The sequence below is a fragment of the Oxyura jamaicensis genome, chromosome 8, assembly GCF_011077185.1.
Source record: "Oxyura jamaicensis isolate SHBP4307 breed ruddy duck chromosome 8, BPBGC_Ojam_1.0, whole genome shotgun sequence".
Lineage (NCBI taxonomy): Eukaryota > Metazoa > Chordata > Aves > Anseriformes > Anatidae > Oxyura > Oxyura jamaicensis.
The window spans coordinates 23,440,509-23,458,599 of NC_048900.1; the positions used below are offsets into that span (position 1 = coordinate 23,440,509).

General features: G+C 42.7%; 1 protein-coding gene across 1 annotated transcript in view; it reads right to left on the reverse strand.

The window, feature by feature from the left end:
- The window catches only part of TRABD2B (TraB domain containing 2B), a 281,239-nt gene that overhangs the window by 42,791 nt on the left and 220,357 nt on the right, over positions 1-18,091 (reverse strand). Inside the window, exon 5 of the mRNA XM_035332878.1 lies at positions 4,911-5,001. Within this exon, the coding sequence (XP_035188769.1) occupies positions 4,911-5,001 (91 nt within the window). The remainder of the gene's footprint in view (positions 1-4,910; positions 5,002-18,091) is intronic.

The window sequence follows — 18,091 nt, forward strand, 5'->3', positions numbered from 1 at the left end:
GTTCATTTTCCAATGCCTTTATCTGGGGACAACAAAGACAGCCAACAGAATAAGAAGAGAATATGAATGCTGCTGAAGGTTGTCAGGCAAACAGATTCAGGATACTTTTCCTCGGGCAACAAAATAAACAAATGAAGCCAATGTGGGGGTAAGTTCTGAAGTGTTTACAGCATTGTTCCGCATGCTGAGTACAAAAGAGTCCTTTACAGAAAGGGATGGAGCTTTAAAGAATGTATTTCCAATAATCAGATAGTGGGATTCTAGAAGGGGCTCACAAAAGTCAGCACAGAGCCACCAGGCAGATCAACAGGAGGTAGCAGATTTCGGAAATCAAGTAGGTGCTGGTGTAGCTCCTGAATAGCTCTATACCAGCTACATGTACTATACATGAACTTTTGTTTGCCAGCTCATTGATTCTGGAGCCACCAAAAGCTTCCATGTCTTAGCTCTCTCTTCTAGACTGCTAAGGCCTCACTTTACTTTTCTCCAGCACCTTAAGAAAGGAAGAGCTTGGATCAAATTTGTGGTTGTCACTAGACAACAGAAGAGTGAGACTCGAGGTAATCACTTTGGTTGTCTCAAAGAGGAGCCATCTAACAACCTGTGCTTGGCATCTTAGATGCAGAAAGACACAACTATCCTGGTTTTACCCAAACTGTATGTAACTGAAGGTGTTTACAGCTTTCATCTGTATCCCGTTTAACTCTTCTCAAAGCTTTCCTGCTACACAGGAATAGCAGTAGTCCTTTCTAAAATGTATTCTCTTGTCCTTTCTGAAATTGAAATGGGTGTCAGAATTAAACAGAATTCCAGACTATTCCACCTGTTTATGCCAACTTTGCTTCATTATTATTGAAGAATGAAGCTCAGACTACTAATCATTTCAATCCCAGCAATAGTAATGCTATTCTAGGAACAGAGATCTATGCTCAGGAGTCGAGGCCGGCTGCCTTGGAGCCGGTGCAGCCGCAGCACCCGACCACGAGTTCGGGGGGACGTCGGGCCCTGGCCTTGCCGGGGACAGCGGCGTGAGCAGGCCTCCAGAGAGGCTGACGGGGCCTGGGCGTTGCTAAGGCCTCGGCGACTGCGGCCAGGCCCTCTGCCGAGAAAAGGGGAGGAAAAAAAGTCTGTGGCGACCCAGACTCTGCCCACCAGGGACGCGGCTTTTCAGGCCTCTGGCTGCGGGGAGTGCCTGAGCGGGCTGCTGCCGGGGGAGCGCAGCACGGAGACCACCCACCCTCGGGGGGAAGGGCTGCTCAAATGGTGCCTGAGCTCCGGGAGGAGGTGGAGAGACTGAGGGGCATCAGGGTGTGTGTGCAGGACATTGCCTGCTGGAGTAACCCCCTGGTGTGCCGGAGAGAAGGGCGCCGGGGGGATGCCCCCAGAGGGTGGTGGAGCCCCTGCCCTGTCGCTGTCGGACAGAGGGAGGGGGCCGGCGGCGGGTTGGGATGAATGATCTTTCAGGGTCCCTTCCAATCCCTAACGTTCCGTGATTCTGTGATCTAAAAGAATAATTTATTTATTTTCCCCAAGACAGTATTGCTAGTAACTAGGATGTAGCACTGGTATTTTCTGCTAAAGTTACTTTCATGGTTGCAAATAGCTAGGCTTCTGACTTAACCTGAGAAAGACTGTCCTGCAACTTACCTGTCACGATAGCCAAAATACTCTGCCAAAGCCACCCTTAGTTTCAATATTATCTACCTCCAAAAGTTCCTGTGTGCCAGCTCAAATCATTCCTCTTGGCTCTTCTGGGCACTATTTGTGCACAAAAATCGTGTTTTGAATTCCCTTGGCCAAAACATAACCATACAGCTGCTTTTTTTTTTTTTTTTTTTTTTTTTTCCCTCCAATCTTTGCATTTTTTCCATGTGCTGTCCACACTCATCCCAGTTCTCTCCATTGGAGTCCAGCTGATCTTCCCTGCACACTATCCAATTTTTCAATTGTCAGTGCCAGAACACAATGAAGTGGGCCTGACTCCCATATACAACTTACTTGGAATTAAAGCAGAAACATCCCTTTGGGTTTAAGCAGAGGAGAGGAAAACTTCCTCTTTCATGTATGATTCTATAAGAATGAAGATGAAAACACCTGCATCTCTATGATCCTTAAAACAACTTCTTGTAATTTTTTTTTGAGCTTCTACTTGTTTATTGTCTGTGTACGCGTGCTTAGTATAGACATTACTACAAATCAGTTCCTCTTGTGGGCCTTTCTAGCCGTTTTCAAATGTTTTTATTTCATCTTTTAAAAAGGAAGGAGGAGAGAAAGAAACAAACAAAAAAACAGAAGCACAGACAAAGATGCAAGGTTCTATAGGACTCTTAATAACAACATAAGACCAGAATCATACCAATTAACTGGTCATGCTTTCACAATATGCTGTCAAATTTTGTCATTACTGTGCTTGATTAGATTCTTTTGCATCTCACTCAGAAAACGTTAAATGCAGGCTACTCTAAGATGCATCTGCTACAGCATGGTTTGCAGCAACCTCCTCTGTTCTAAGGGGGAGCTCCAAGCACTTCTGATGGATGCAGCCCCAGCTGTAGGACAGTGAAAACACAGTGACATGCTGGTCTGGGAGCCTTTTAATTAAAAGCAGCAAGATGTTTCCGTGACATATATTTAAATTCTATTTATTTAAACTTGCTATAATCTTTTACTGTTTCTGCACCATGCAATTTAGTAACAGCCCTGTATTTCTTTACCATGCCATTTATTTTTCTTTCTGTATTCTCATTTAAGATGGACTGATCTGTGTAGATCATCAGACCATAGGGACACATACAGGTTCAGCAACAGAGCATCTAATCTTTATGGAATACAGCCATATGCCCTCTCTCAACTCAGTCCAGTACACGTGCACATCAGCATACCCAATACATGCACATCAATATTGTGTATATGTTGATAAATACAATATGCATCAATATAAGTTTTGTTTGTTCACTGTTCAGGACAGACACCACCAGAGTTAGGGCCCTAGTCCAGACAAAGGGACCAACCTGCCAAATGCTCTGCTCTGGATCCGGATACAGAAACTACCATTTGTAGGGTAATTTGATTGAGGACATATGCATTATTCTAGGCAGCAGCCCAAGTCCACTTGCCTTCAAGTATGTTTTCCCCAGGGACTGACAATTTTAGGGAAGACGTCATGAACAAGAGATGCTGCTGCCAAGGTTGGGGAATGCATACGTGGAGGTACCCCACATTGCAAGTAGGTCAACATTAAGTAGTAGCATTGTTTCACGGTTCCTGCCCCACCATGTTACTTCTAGCCTGTGATGACTTAAATATCCCAACACCATAAAGAGCTAAGATTGTTCCTGGATATCTCTCACGCTACTGTATCTTTCTCTCCTCTCAAAGATTTGCTAACAGCTAATAAATTAATTGTTGCACAGTTTCCGATTGAAGTACTTTCCATGGGAAGATGATACTTGCAACTAAATGAAAATTGCTACGGAAAGCATCTGCTTCTCTGAAAGGAAAGTTTCTCTGTCAGAAATGTAGGAACTATATTCCTGCAGGAACTGCAAAACTCAGCTGTTTTGGTATTGCTTGTTTGGGCTTTCTGTCATGTTGTATTTTTAGACACAGGCATTTTGGTTAATTTTAGCCAAAATTTCCAGCTTCAGTCAGTTGCAGAATTTACTGCTCTTCCCTATGTGACATTGATGTTTCTCTCTGTCACAAGTGCTTCTTAAACCTCATCTGAATATATATGCTGCATTGTGTATGATGTTTTTTAATTCCTCTCCTCTCCCCATCGTTACTTAAGACTGGACTTTAATGGCTCAACATATTCCAAGAAGCATTTAGGATAAATGCTCTGTCAAAGACACTTACATACAGTTGAGCCATATTGTATTCTGTATGAATCATTGTATTTCACAAACAAGGGTGAATCAGACAGATTTTCCAAGTATATTAAATATAGCTTTTTCAGATGTGGTCTCCTAGCCCCACAATTAATCCTCCATACTGAAACTCATCTCATACTTGGACCATGTCATGTCTGTCCCACCAGGGACAGGAGCATGCTGCTAAGACTTTCTCCTAAGGAGGATAACAATCCTATAATGGAGCAATCTCAGCCAATTTTTGTCTGCAGAATGCAAGGGAAAGGTTAACTTTGCAAACTTAAATGGTATCTCGCCATCCCTTCCAGTTTTATTTTCTAAGATATTCCTAGACCTCAAGCAGAAAGAGACCTCATCTAAATTGCCAAGAAAGAGAAGTCTAGGGGAAGAAGGAAATCTTTTTCACTGAAGACAATATTTTAGCTTATACTAACAAAGATTGCTCAGAGCATAGTAATCAATCTTTCTCGCCTGCTTTACACTTGATCAGATGGATGGAGATGCTTGGGGAATATCCAATTGTTTTTTACCTACCCAGCACACTTTCCAGAGTGTGTAAGATGCATCTGCTACATCACATCTGGTCCTTCAGGCAAAATTGAAATCCCACCTGAAGAAGAGCAGCCTTACAGAGAGGCCTGAAAAATGAAGTTGGTGGCACTTTACTGCTTTGCAATGGAGAGGCAACCAAAATCCCATGGAGAGAAAAATTCAGAACAACTATAGAGGAAAATGACCAGAAGAGGATTTTTCTGGGAAACAGAAAGAAATTGTGGTGCCTCTGATCTAGTAGTTTTAAGCAGCTGTTATATGAATAAAGTTCACAAGTGAAAAAAACAGCCACTGAAGCTCCCTGTGTTTCCAAACTCATGCCATGGATGCTTTACAATGCACTTTTTGTCTGGAACTTGCGTGGGAAAGAAAGGTACCTCACCTCCTCATCCACCTCCTGTACTAATGCAATAATCTTGCTTAGTCACAGAAAAAGGGAGAGAAAAAGGAAAGAAAGTGATTAATAATTTGTGGGCAGCTGCTTACTTTCCAATTGGTTGTCCAGGAGGGGTGTGCTCCACTTCAAATCCTGCTTGTCTCAGTACATCAATCACAGTGTTGTTACCCAGGAAGTGACCTAAAATACAGGTAGAAAATAGCACTGTCAATTAAACTGCTCCGCTCACTCATTTGACTTTCTCCTTTTGCAACAACAGGTTTGGGAAGTAAGGTTACCAGAAGCTAGGCTAGCTCTAAAAGCAAGAAAGGCATGCTATGCAATTTGTTGGAGCTGTCTCAACTATTCACCACTGAGCCCACTGCAGCCTTTGGCAATGAGCAGGGGAACAGACAGCATACAGCCTGATATGATCTTCTGCCTTATTTACCCCTCCCAACCCTCACATGACCAAGGGACTGGGTGTATAAGCCAAAAGCTTAATGTATTATTTTTTAATAGCACTTGATTGTCCAGGAATCTGCAAATTGCTACCATGGAAATTTTTACTACGTGCATGGACGAAAGGTCCTTGTAACGTGGATATCCAAATGATCCTACAGTGGTGAAAAGAATATTACTTGGGCATTGACTCATGGACTGGAACAACTTACAGCCCCAGATGTCCACCCTGCCCATCATCATTCATGGACATCTGTTTATGAAGAAGCTCTGAAGCTGCTGAACTCAGTACTCATCTACCTAAAATGGCTGCGGATCAGAAATTGCTTCATCAACCCCTCAGCCACCTGCACGGCAGGGCTGAGAGGAGCTGGGATGGTAACCTTATCTTTTCCCAAATGTGAAGACTTAGTCCTGTAAACCAGAGCACTTTGCTAGAAGTGTAAAGGTCGCATTCCTATTCACAGAAGTAACAAAGAGCCCAGTAAGTATTGCAGTATGTATGGGCCTTGAAAGAGTTTACTTAAGGGAATCCTATACACTTGAGGTCTGAACCAAATCCTGCTGGAGTCAATGGGAATCCTCAAAGGGCTTTGGGTACAGACTCAATAAGGCAATGTAATCCCTCCAAAGCTTTCAACTTATTGTCAGAATTCCACATTGTTTTCAGGATGGGTTCGAGGTACAAAGTAAGGACGCAAGAACTCCACCAACAGGTTACACTGAAGTCCTCGTAGCCCCCTAACATGTCTCCAACCGTGGCCCACGATAAATGTTAAATATATATAAATATATAAATGAAAGAGAGCGGGAAAGGATAGAACAATCCTCCCCCATTATGTCCTTTAGCTTCTCTCTCTGCATGGCTGGGTGACCCCCATTTACACCCAGGTCATCACGTCTCACTGCCAGCTCTGAATAGAGCAATTCACCATGAATGTGCTCAGGCCTCTGTCTCCATCTACTTTTTGCCTCATGACATCTTGCAGCAGTGAGTTCTACAGCATGCAAAAGTGCACTCCTCTGGTTTGCTTCGAGCTTGCTGCTTAGAGAGAGCGTGTTTGCCTTGAGCACATAATATGTGCCTGTAGGAGATGCCAAACTGCCCATCTCCACTACAGAATCAAATATTTTTCTCAGAAAAAAACAAGGCAGGTGGGACATGCCCGAGTCTTTCCCCATTCTAGGCCACTATATAAGGAGCTGATGCAACTGTGAGCAGTCAGCCCTAGGATACTTCACCCATACTGCATAAAGTCGCTATGAATTTGAGAGTAATTCAGTCTCCAGTATTCCTTAAGCCTGCGTCTCTGTGCTTACACTGCCAACAAGGGTGCTAATTCGCATCAGTTGTGAGAATGATGTAGTTGTATGGCTTTTAGTGCAACTTGCAAGCAGTGCTAAGAGCTTTTAGCCAAAAGACGTTTCTTTAAATGATTAAACGTACATTTGTAGAGCCCTAACGTGTTCCAGGATTCCTCCGCTTCCTTTTAAGAAAACTCAAAATTTGATTTTCCCCTAACTTACTTATAACAAAAGCCAAAGGAGTAGAGAGCAGTCCCAAAAACGTGTTACATACCCTCAGAGATTTGAGAAATGAGACATTTGTGAGTGATTAACTGGATTTGATCATATCCTGTTTTTTTATGCAGTGGCCAAGGCAAACAATGGCCCTGATTCTGTCACTGGCAAAGTGACATTGAGGAATCAAAGTCAAAAGTGTCAAGGTCAGAGATGTTTCTGTGTCCATGCTCACTGTAGTAGAGCTCTACTTTCCCTGAACCAATTCTAAATGCCAAGAGATTTCTTAATGGAAAAAACTGTCCTGGATCCAGCAAATCTCTGACATTATAACAGTACAAAAGAATCCAATTTTAACTGCTTTAAGTCCAGAAAAATGTAACTTGCTACAGCTCTGATTCCTCGTCCACAAAATGGAAGAAGTCAGGAATGTCAGATCCTCAGCAAAGCGTGCGAATCCCTTCCAAGCAATGGATGAGAACCAAAAGGTGATATCTCCTGGCCTTCCTTTCCTGCCTTCTCTGTTGAGACCATGATGAGAGCTGATAACCCTCTTGGCCTGGTGACCTGCTGTGCATGACAGCAGAGGAAAACATGGACTGTCCAGCACGTTTTTCACTCTGGTTCTGGATGCACGCAGAATTTCACTTTTGGCCATATGGCAGCAACAAAGCCCCAAAAAGCTCCAGAACTAGCACAGTTCATGGTAACAGTATTTATTATTCAGACACCTGTTCAACAAGACTTATCTCGATATAGCAGCCATCAATTTCAAATGCAGCTCATTGCTGAAACAAGATGGACCAGAAAGGAAAGCGCGGTAAGATGCACATTCAGCATGGATTAGGTCAGGGAAAAACATCAAGTCCCTGCCTCTGTCTGCCAACATGTGCAAAAAAATATGTAATAATTGCCAGATTTTTTTTTTTTTACATCATCAGTGGATTTTATTTATGTATACACACATGCACACACACACTGTACTTCATATGTGTCTATGCCTATGTGCTTGTGTATACATATACATGCTTCTGCTGAAAATTTTAAAATATTTCTCTGCCTGGCCTGGAAATTTCATTCCAAATGGCAAAAATCTCACCACACACAAACAAGTAAAACTATTGAAAAGTTTGTGCATCCAAAGGCAGATCAGATAACTTAAAGACACAGAGGAATGCTCCTGCTTCTGCATCACTATTCCCTCTTCAGTCTAAACCTGGATAAAATATTCCTGCAGTATTAACCTAATTTACCGTGACAGCTGATGAAAACTGGATCCAAGAGGTCAGAACACCAACCACCTTGGGAATTCCATGCAAGTATGGAAGTAGGGGAGGAGAAGAGAAACAGACAGAAAATATTTCCTAGATAGGGACTTGAAGTGAAAGTCTGTACCTGAGTACAGCCTCTCCGAACAGTTTCAGTTTAATAAAAAAATAAATAATAATTCCTGCAAATAAAATGCAATATTGTGACATCAGTCCATTACGTTTGTGCTTAGGAAATTCATGATGATACCAGGCAAACTGTGAAAGTGTTCAATGAATTCTTAAGTAAAATGTTGGAACACAATATATATATATACACACATATTTTAAATTTACTCTCAGTTACTGGCTCCAGCTTATCAGGAAAGGTGTGAATGCAGTCCTTCTGCCCCCTAAGGATAAGGAAATTCTCCTGAGACTTACTTGAGGACAAGGCCCAGTGCTGAATAGACATTTCAGAGTTTGAACAGAAATGCAGAGGACTGGCTAGAGCACACAGTGGGAGTTTCTAGGTTAAATTAGATGAGGACAAGATTTTTGTCCTGTCTCTTGTACCTTGTTTTTCTCAGACAGAGGATCTAAGACTGGAAACACTGGAAGAACATGTTATACAGCGTGGCTGCTAACATTAATCAAACATCTTCCATCCCTGTTTTTTCTTTTTAATTAAGAACCGTGTTTTGAACTACACAAAGCAGATGCATGTAACATGTTTCCTTATCTCCCCAAGGTTTCATTTTTCACTGGAAGAAAGAAAGAATAAGCAACTTTGTTTTTTTATGAAGAGGTTAAAAAAAAATTCATGGTTTCCTTAAAACATGTATACGTGCTTCTGAAAAGGTACATTTTCTTCCTTTCTTAGTGGAATATGCTGGGCAAAAGGGGGATGGGGAGAAAAATACGCTTCTCAGCCAACTCTAACAGTCACAACTATGCATTTTCTAATTGACCGTAGAAACTAAAGCTCTCCTTTACCATCATAGACATCTTGGTGACCCCATCAATAGCATATCCAAGCATAAGATTGCATCCCTCAAAAGTTAAATGAACTTGGGTGTTCCTTCACATAAAAATACAAATTTATTTTGATGGCAGAAGCAGGAAAAATGTTTCTAAGCAAATGTTATGTACTTTATCTAGGTTTAGAGATCTACTACAAATTACTTCGTCTCTTCATTTCACGATTCTTTGTTCCATAGCTTAGTAGGATAAAGGGGTACAAAGGAGCAGGAGATAATTCCCTCACAAAGGACCTCCATTGCCAGAGCCTTTGAAGTTGTGCTAAAAAAGCCTTGCTAGCCCATTAGCTGACACACAGCAGAAACCTGAACTGTTTCCATGCACACTACAAGCAGAGCTATTTTCTGCACAATTAGTCATAAAAAGGGCCAATGTAAACTGTGTCGGGAGGTCTCAATTCTTTACATTCTCCACACAGTGAATCAGATGTTATGTATAACGTTTTGTTGCCATTTAGACCTCAGGCTGCTTTGCAATCAGGAGGCAGCAGTCTCTATTCCTGTTTCTCTCTTAACGCTGATTTTCAAGGCTCTTGGCACCACCGGAGTGTTTATGGCAGTTAGACTTCACAAGAATTAGTGAGGGCAAAATGCAAATGCCAGAAGCTGCACATTCACAACTGGGGCAAATATTTACTCGTTCCTTTGTGTGTTGCCTCTAGAAGTATGCTGTTTCTCTTCTTCTGCGATGGTCCAACTGAATATTCTTGGAGGTTGAGTGATGAACACGTCAAGAGGAGGTTGCAGTAAGGAGCTGCAGCAAACAGCTCAGGCGGTGAATTTTATCTGGGTTTGCCGTATGGCATTTGACTCTATACCAATGGTCACTAGACAATGACATGAACTTACTGGGGGAACCACGTTACTATTTCCTGACATTGCCGATGTCCCAGATCCATGATGGAGAACCAGTTTTGTAAACAGACCTTCTAAACTTATTTCCTATCCACTCTGCATCCAGCATGATAGGTGCTTCTATCCTTGCATTAAGTCATTCTTTTCTAATAAGTACCACCCTTTAAAAACTAGAGGATCTTTCACTTTTCTCTTTCTCATGGTGACTCAGGTTTAGACTACTATTGCTGATAGAGGTTTGTTTCTCTGTCTTCCTAAACCACTTTTCTGAAATTTCACTCTAGAGACAAGGATTGCTTCAAATCATTATCTCAAGCGCTCCTTGACATGAAGCAAAAGGTAGATTTACACACATATCCCGCTTCTTCAGCTTGGATCTAGATGCAGCTGAAGGTTTCCTCCAGCCTATGTACCCTTTGCTGAGAAGCATCTTACCAGCATATAACAAAATGACACCTGGTTAACAGATGAGGTAGGTGACAGCAGCATCTAGTGATAAGTATGTTGCTAGGACTGCCTGAAAATTCTGATTTTAGATTTTACCATCAACATAAACAAAATTCATGCTTGTGGAGGTCCAAGAGAAAATTTTCCAGAAAGGGCCCCAATGTTCCCCCTCCCCAAGTCTGCATGAAACAAGTCAGGCTGTACTCTGTGCTAGGGAATGGAGGATACAGCATACTCATCAGCATCCCAGATGCACCCCTACCTCTGCCCCAAACAGACCAGATGTACCAAAGGCTTCCTGGAGGCTGGTATTCAGGTGCAAATTGAGAGCTGCAGGTTGGGCTTTCCAAAGAGAAAGTGTCTTTAAAAGATACAGCACAGAACTGGGCATGCCCTGGGGCTATTGCTGGGCAGTAACAGTGCCCAAACATGATGGATGATAGATGCTGAGGAATGGATGAGATGCTGAGATGCTCATGGGTGAGTGAACCAAAACCCAACCAACTCAGACCATTCCCTGCTGGTCTGCTGATGCTACCCCAAGGGTTACCCCATAAAGGAGAGTGCCCAGCACTCAGAAAAAGCTGCGAACTCTGCACCCCACCTTTCTCAGAAGTCTGTCACTCCAGATGGCTGCCTTTTCCCCTGCTGCAGGACATGCTTTTGCACTTTGAAATGTCAGTATTACGCAAAAAGCTGGGAAGGAAAGCTGGGGGTGCAGGGAATGAGCCTTTCTTCCTCCCATGTTTTGGCAGGAGCGTGCCTTAAAAATACTTCTGTAGAAAGCATGTGCAATGGTCTTGTAAAGCAGGCTTTCATCATAGCCTCCTTACATCATGCCACCACTTCTCCAAGGCAGATGGAGAAATCATTTCCCTCTCTTGTTTGATGTTGTTATTCTCTGCAGTTGTGAGGAACTGACTCACAGCCACTTTCAGACAGTCACAGGAAGCAAAGCAATAAAACATGAAAGGCCAAAATGTGCAGCACTTTGGACGTCCAGCAATCCCCCCATGGCTCTCCATTCTTTCCTTGCATGTAATCACTTCTCTCCCCTCTTACCATGAGCACTTACAGGACATGCTCTGGAGAAAGGCCACACCATAGCCGGGTGAGGACTCGAGTGATGAAGGGCCAAAAGTTGAGGGGTCATTCCAGACTGATGGCAGGGTAGTGGAGCACAGATTTGTGCCTCCCTGGGGAGACCTGGAGAGCTGCAATGCAAGGCTATGCTCAGAGCATCTCAGTCTGAAGGAGAAGCAGAATCCCACTGCCTAATTCTACTTTCTTGTTGCTCCTCCGTGTAATAAAAACTCCTCATGCTTCTCTCCCCCTTCTGCTCTTCCTCTCCACTTAACCTCCCTGAGCATCCCTCCTGTTGAGGGCATGAATTCTGCAGGCACATAAGTGTCACACACTGGAAGACCTCCTCTGGAAATAGCCTGAAGCACGATGCACAGAGACCTCAGTGGGGTCAGCCCAAGATGGGGCACGATCCTTTTCCCTGAGCTTATCAGTTTGGGACCGGCGCTGTGCTGGCAGAGCTCTCTGCTTTCAGACCCAACACAGTGCCATCAGGGTGGCTCTGCAGAGCCAACACCCAACAGAAAACTCGATTCTCTCTTCAAGCCCACACCATCTGTTTCACTTTGGTTAAGAAAAACAACATAAGCGAGAACTGCAGTGAGGTCACCTTCCTGGCACATCTTCTGGTCTCCGTGTCAGACCACAGCAACAACTGAACTCAGAACAGGGTTCGTTGCTCTTCATACATTTCTAATGAAGTGACTAGTCCAAGTTGGTCAGTCTCACTGGAGAATTCAGGCACCTCCACAGAGCAAGTCATTTCACCATCTCAAATAGTAGTTTTAGGAAGGACGCATGCCCTCTGTGCAATTCTCTCTCAATTGACCATGAGCTTAAACAGCTCCTTTAGCCTCAGCATCTATCAGATGTGATACAATGGCCCACCAAGCTGCTCCACCACTACCCAAGAGCTCCTGAACATTGCATGGAGCCCTTCCATCCTTTCTCTCCATCCTTCCCTCTTCTGCCCTGTCCCTCACCATCCTTTCTGTACCAGGGTTTGCAAGGGAAGGGGGCCTGTGCTGATCCCTACTTGATGAACTTTTGGGGTTGCTTCATATTCTAGCTTTTCTTACATGGCATTAAAAGTGTTTCCTGCAGACAGAAGGTCCAACAGTTCTTCATGACCCTTTCAGTACACATTCTTAAGGAAATAACTCATGGGAATATCAAGGATTCAATTTTAAAGGGCAGAGGGAGGTGGATGAGTAGCTCACAATACCTCATTATCTCTGTAGGTTTGAGGTATGATGAGTTCAATCTTTTCCTGACCATATTAAGCAAGTTTAAATTGAAGAAAAAGGTCCTTTGTGAGCAAGCAACAAAGCCTACAGCTTTCAGGTGTTTATTTTTCTAAAAGGTAGTTGTTGTATGAGCTGGAGCTGTTTACCAGGACAAAAAAGTTGTAGGAAGAAAATCATGTGGACAGGACTGAAGCATTTGCCCGTGCCCCTCATGTGCCCCTCGGCAATGGGCAGGGACAATACAAACAAAGCTTGGGAAATTTAACCATCCACAGCAGCATGAGTACTCAGTAGCTCTCCATAGAAAACAGTGGGGAGGACCCTGGTAAATCATTGCAGGCTCTAAGACTTCCAGAGGTGGACTACGGAATTTGACTAATCCCGTTTTGGCCTCACGTACACATTTGATTTCCACAATATGCTGTGGTGATGGGTCTGCCATGTAACGCACCATACGGAACAGCACTTCTGTATGCTTGCTTTGAATCTGCCACCTGATCGTATCATTAGGCTCCTCCCAGCACCTACAGTCTGCACAGGTATAAGCTCTAAACCAAAAAACACATATGAGAATAAACCATCCAGGACAGTTTGCTGGTGGCCATGTCCGCAGTTCTGACAAATCTGTGAAAAAACTTCAAAAGACTACAGCCAGGCTGTCATTTTCTGTTTAAAAATGGGCTTGAAAAATAAAAACCAAGCTCCCAGTTGACAGGATATGAATCCTCGATTATTATTATTTCTGGTTTTGACCTCACTATTTTAACAGACTACTGATTTCTTCATCTTTTCCAGGAGCCCCTTTCTAGTGGTTTAATGGTATTGTGGCAGCAGCATTGAACCATGATGTCTCACAAGTGAAAAACATGGCAATGCCATAGAGTAAAACCAGTGATTCCTCAGAAAAATGCTGGCCTTCAGATGTTTATGGATAAGGACGAACTCTGTGTAGGAGCAGAAAGTACTGATGCCTTCCAGCCCATTTCTTGAGCAGTGCCCTGCCCTGTCAGCATAGGAAAGTGGAAGCCAGAAATTACGGGAGAGGAGGGGAAAAACAACATTAAAAAGGAATCTTGTCAATAACTTCAAAGCCTAGCCTCCTCAGTCAGTATCTTTTTAAATATAAAAGCTTTGCATTTTTAGGACCATTGACGGTTCATCTTTTTCCAAGAAAAACCCAGCTGGCCACTGGATGTCACTGTTGTTGCAGAAAAACACACCAGAAAGTTCACAAATCAGGCTGTGAATAAGATAACGTGAAGAAGTCACCCAGACCTGGAAAGGGCCTTTTCTTTGAGTTAACTGGTACAGTGCTGGTGGCACTCGGAGGCTGCCCTGCCAGTGCAAATAACCAGAGGCAATGCATGCTCCATGGCTGAGGTCTCCACCACCACCTGAGGGCAAGTCCTCCGCAGAGTAGAGCTCACAGACCCCAGTTCAGTGGTGCACTGATAGGAGGTAAGTGTCCCCCATCCTGCTGGCTCCCCTCTGGCTCCATGTGCTGAGCTGTGCCCCTGCTCAGCACGACATGTCCAGCACGACATGCCCTCCAGTTTGGACTCAGTCTTTCCTTTCTGACATATTGTGGAAAACACCACAGCAAGCATGTTTCCAAGCTTGTCCTTGCTCCTGGATTAAACGCAATTACATACAGCCTTGCTCTGTGTTTTTAGCTGGTTCTGCTGAAAGGGCAGTTTAGCACAGGGTATGGCTTTCAGGGTCTGAGCTAGCATCTCCAGTGAAAACAGCTTCGTGTTACGTAGATCATTTACTTGCTCTGAATTAGTCCAGGAATCTTCAAACTGCACTCAACCACACAGAGGAAACTTACCCTAGAAGATCTTCCTGAGCCTTTTAATTCAGCTGATGTCTTTCCACTATCACAATGAGTTTCAGCAGTGGGCTTTCTTGAGGGGTGCTTTAAGTTTGTACTAAGGCCTTTCCCTCTGCAAAAGCAGAAGAAACATGCCCCCCCCCAAAAAAACAAAACAAACAAACAACAACAACAAAAAAAACCACCACCACCACCACCAACAAAAACTTCCAAACTCAGCCCCTGGGGCTGAGGCATTGGTGCACTACCAGGAGCAGGCAGTGCTGCTGTGGCATTTCAGAAGCTAAGAATCGGGTCTTCCAATCTTCCACTCAAACTCAAGGCTTGGTGCTTGTTAAGTGCCTGCTCTAACATACATTGTTTTTATCTCCCTTGTTTTGTGGGTTTACATACCAGTACCCTTAAGGAGAAAATGAAGGCAGGAACACAGCACACACTCTAGTTAAGCTGCTTAACATGATGTTGGAAGACCCTGAGTTACACACATTGAGGGAAGAGATGTAGAATACCTCCATCTGGAGAGCCATCTCTTCTGAAGAGCAAAGCATGCATAAAGCTGTGGAACAAGAGAAAATTGGTCTAAAAAGTACCTATTTTCACCCATCTAAATGTCAAAATCTGGACTGACTCTGCCTGGGAATGATATATCAGATCAACTTTGAGGGATGTTTGTATAAATTAGAAAAAGGATCTCCATAGGGCAATTCCACCACAGTATTTTTAAAGCATTAGGAAATTTTTGGCTGTTAATTTTTTTTTCCTTTCTTTAAAAGCAAAACAGAAAAGCGAAACACAAGGGGAAGGAAGGACAGTCCTCTGTCTAAAGGTCCCATGGTGGAAGGAGTGTGGGTTCTAAGCCAAGAATGACAAAGCCACTACTAGGCAGGGGCAATAAATCCCATCTGTTATGAAAGAGACCATCTCTGTAGTGAGAAAAAGAGCATAAAAGGAGTCTTACATTATTAAGAGATTTACTCTCAGCTGTGAATGTATGAATACAAACGATATCCTTCCCAAGCTCATATGCCACCTGTCTTGGATACTGCCTGTGACAACATGACAGCGATGAGTTTCCTCCTGCAAATACTTCCACCTGTAAGCTGCTTTGTGCGTGCAGCCACATCAAGCATCCACATTCCCATGCACAAAGGGTACCTTGCTCACAGATGTTAAATTTAATTGACCAAAAATCAAGAAAAGCTGTATTCCTGAAGTACTGATTTGTACATGTTATGCCTGTGGAGTATTTTTTATATCACAAATACATTCCTAATTAGACCATCAAATGTGTATCTACATTCCATCCACTGCTATTTGTCTTAGTGAATTCCACCCACACCGATCTATTCTCAGCCACATGGCCAAACATCCTGACTAATTGCAGTGTAGCTTTTTTTTTTTTTTCCCTGTATAAATGTGTATGTATATAGAAAAATTGTGTGTTTATGCATTTTGAGCAAGCAGAAATATTTGATTTGAATCACCACTGCATTACTCTGGCTTTACGCTGGTATAAACACACACTAGTGGTTTTCACTGTTATCTCCTGCTGCCGAGCTGTGAACATTGGGGAGAAGAAGCAGCAACGGAGATAAGTGCATTTTATCTGAATATCTTTTTATAATTTGGCCCAGTGAACAGACTTCTAGTGAAACCAAAAAGAGGGAAATCCAATGGTCCTGGTTTTTGATTTTTTTTTCCCCAAGACATGGGTGTCCACTCTGATAGGTGGTCATGTTCAGAAGTTACTATGGAAGTTTAGAAACCGCAAAATATACACAACAGATTTTGAAAAACATTGTGGTTACATGGGTTCAAGCGTGCTTGAGGAATATGTTAAAATCCAAGCAAACAATCTATTCCTATGCCTCTGTTCTGTTAATACACAAGTGTGCGCACACATCACCAAGCTCACATTCCAATTTGTAGCTCTGTTATTCACGGCATTCATTAAAGAATAACAGCCCCTGTTTGACTATCATGAAGCAAAATTGTTCACACATGTGGACCAAATAGACACACCAAAGCTGCACCCTTACGGTTTCTGAGTGACAAGCTTAATAAGATTACGCTTGATCTTTCTCTTAATAAAGCTGGATGACATTCAAGCAAAGCCTGGATTTTGTTTTAATGGTACATTAAGGGAGCCCAGAGCTTGGCACAGCTGGAGGCCTGAACCATCGAACGAAACTTGGCACTGCCAACATTCCGTTGTGATCCCAACCTCCCAGACCTCACATAATGAATATTTATATCTATATACACACACACACACGCACATGTATTAAATACTGATCATTAGCTGGTCAAGGTCAATGCTCTGGATAATAGAGTGGTATGTAAAACCAAAAAGAGGGTTGGTTTTATTTATTTTTTTCTTTTCTTACCAATGACACAAATTAAGCAGCCCACGGTTTACGGACTCTGCAACATGATGGACTGCTTTTAAACCACACATTCCAGAAAGAAGGAGAACAACCCCAAGAAATAACAGAAGAGAAGTGTCATCACCTTACTGTTTAAACCTGAACACTGCTGAACACAGGGAATCCTGCTTAACTTTAATAACACCAGCAGCCTGAGCTGACTTCAGGGGAAGCAGTCATTTGCTTGAGATAAGTCAGGGCTTGCGTGCTTTGTAGCACTACGGGTTAAAAGCTCATGTTAGCTGAATCACAGTGATTTAAAACATCATTGCACTGGCCCAAAGATTACAAAAGACAGAACATAAAAATCACTTAGAGTAACAGGGAAGATAACACTGCCTGTTTCTTTAGGGGAAAAAAAAAAAAAAAAAAGTTACCACTTCCCCAGTTAAGGTCTGATTTTTGGAAAAGAAAAGCTCCCTAAAGAATAAACTCAGCAGTCTCATCTTCCCTTTCCCTCATCTGTGATGGATGTTATATAGTAAGGGTGCAGCTATGCCTCTGCGTGTGCCCAGGCTGCATGCCTGTGTATATGTACCTATATGTACCTACCAATCCTAGAGATGAGTGAATGGGTCTCAGGCTTCCATGCAGAGCTCATGATGGAGCTGTACAATCATGGGGTAGGGACCGTTCAGATTTTATAATTTATCCACCTAAAAATTCATTTTGGGGACAAACAAAACTGTTTATGAACTACATTTGATGAATAATTTAAGGGTATTGAAATAGTGTCTTTTGCTGTTTCCAAATAGAAAACAAACAAACAAACAAACAAAAAAACATAGTTTTGGTTCAAAGCATTCAGAAATAATTTAAACAAATGTAATATATGTACATTTCTTTTTCAAAAAGAACCTAACCATGGACTTTAAGTTAAACAATTAAACATTTTGCACAACCTGAATTTTCTTCCAGGCTTGCGTTCTGATGGAGAAAAAATAGTTTTTGTTCATCTCTGATGTAGTGTAACTTTTCCTTCAATCATATGGTTCAGCCAACAAAACAAGACAAATTATTTCCACTACTCTAGACAGAACCCAGGTCTCTGTTAATGCAAATGAATTCCCAACCCTTAGCCTTTCTCTTATCCTCAAGATCTATGTAGGCTGTACTGTAGAGCCCAAGT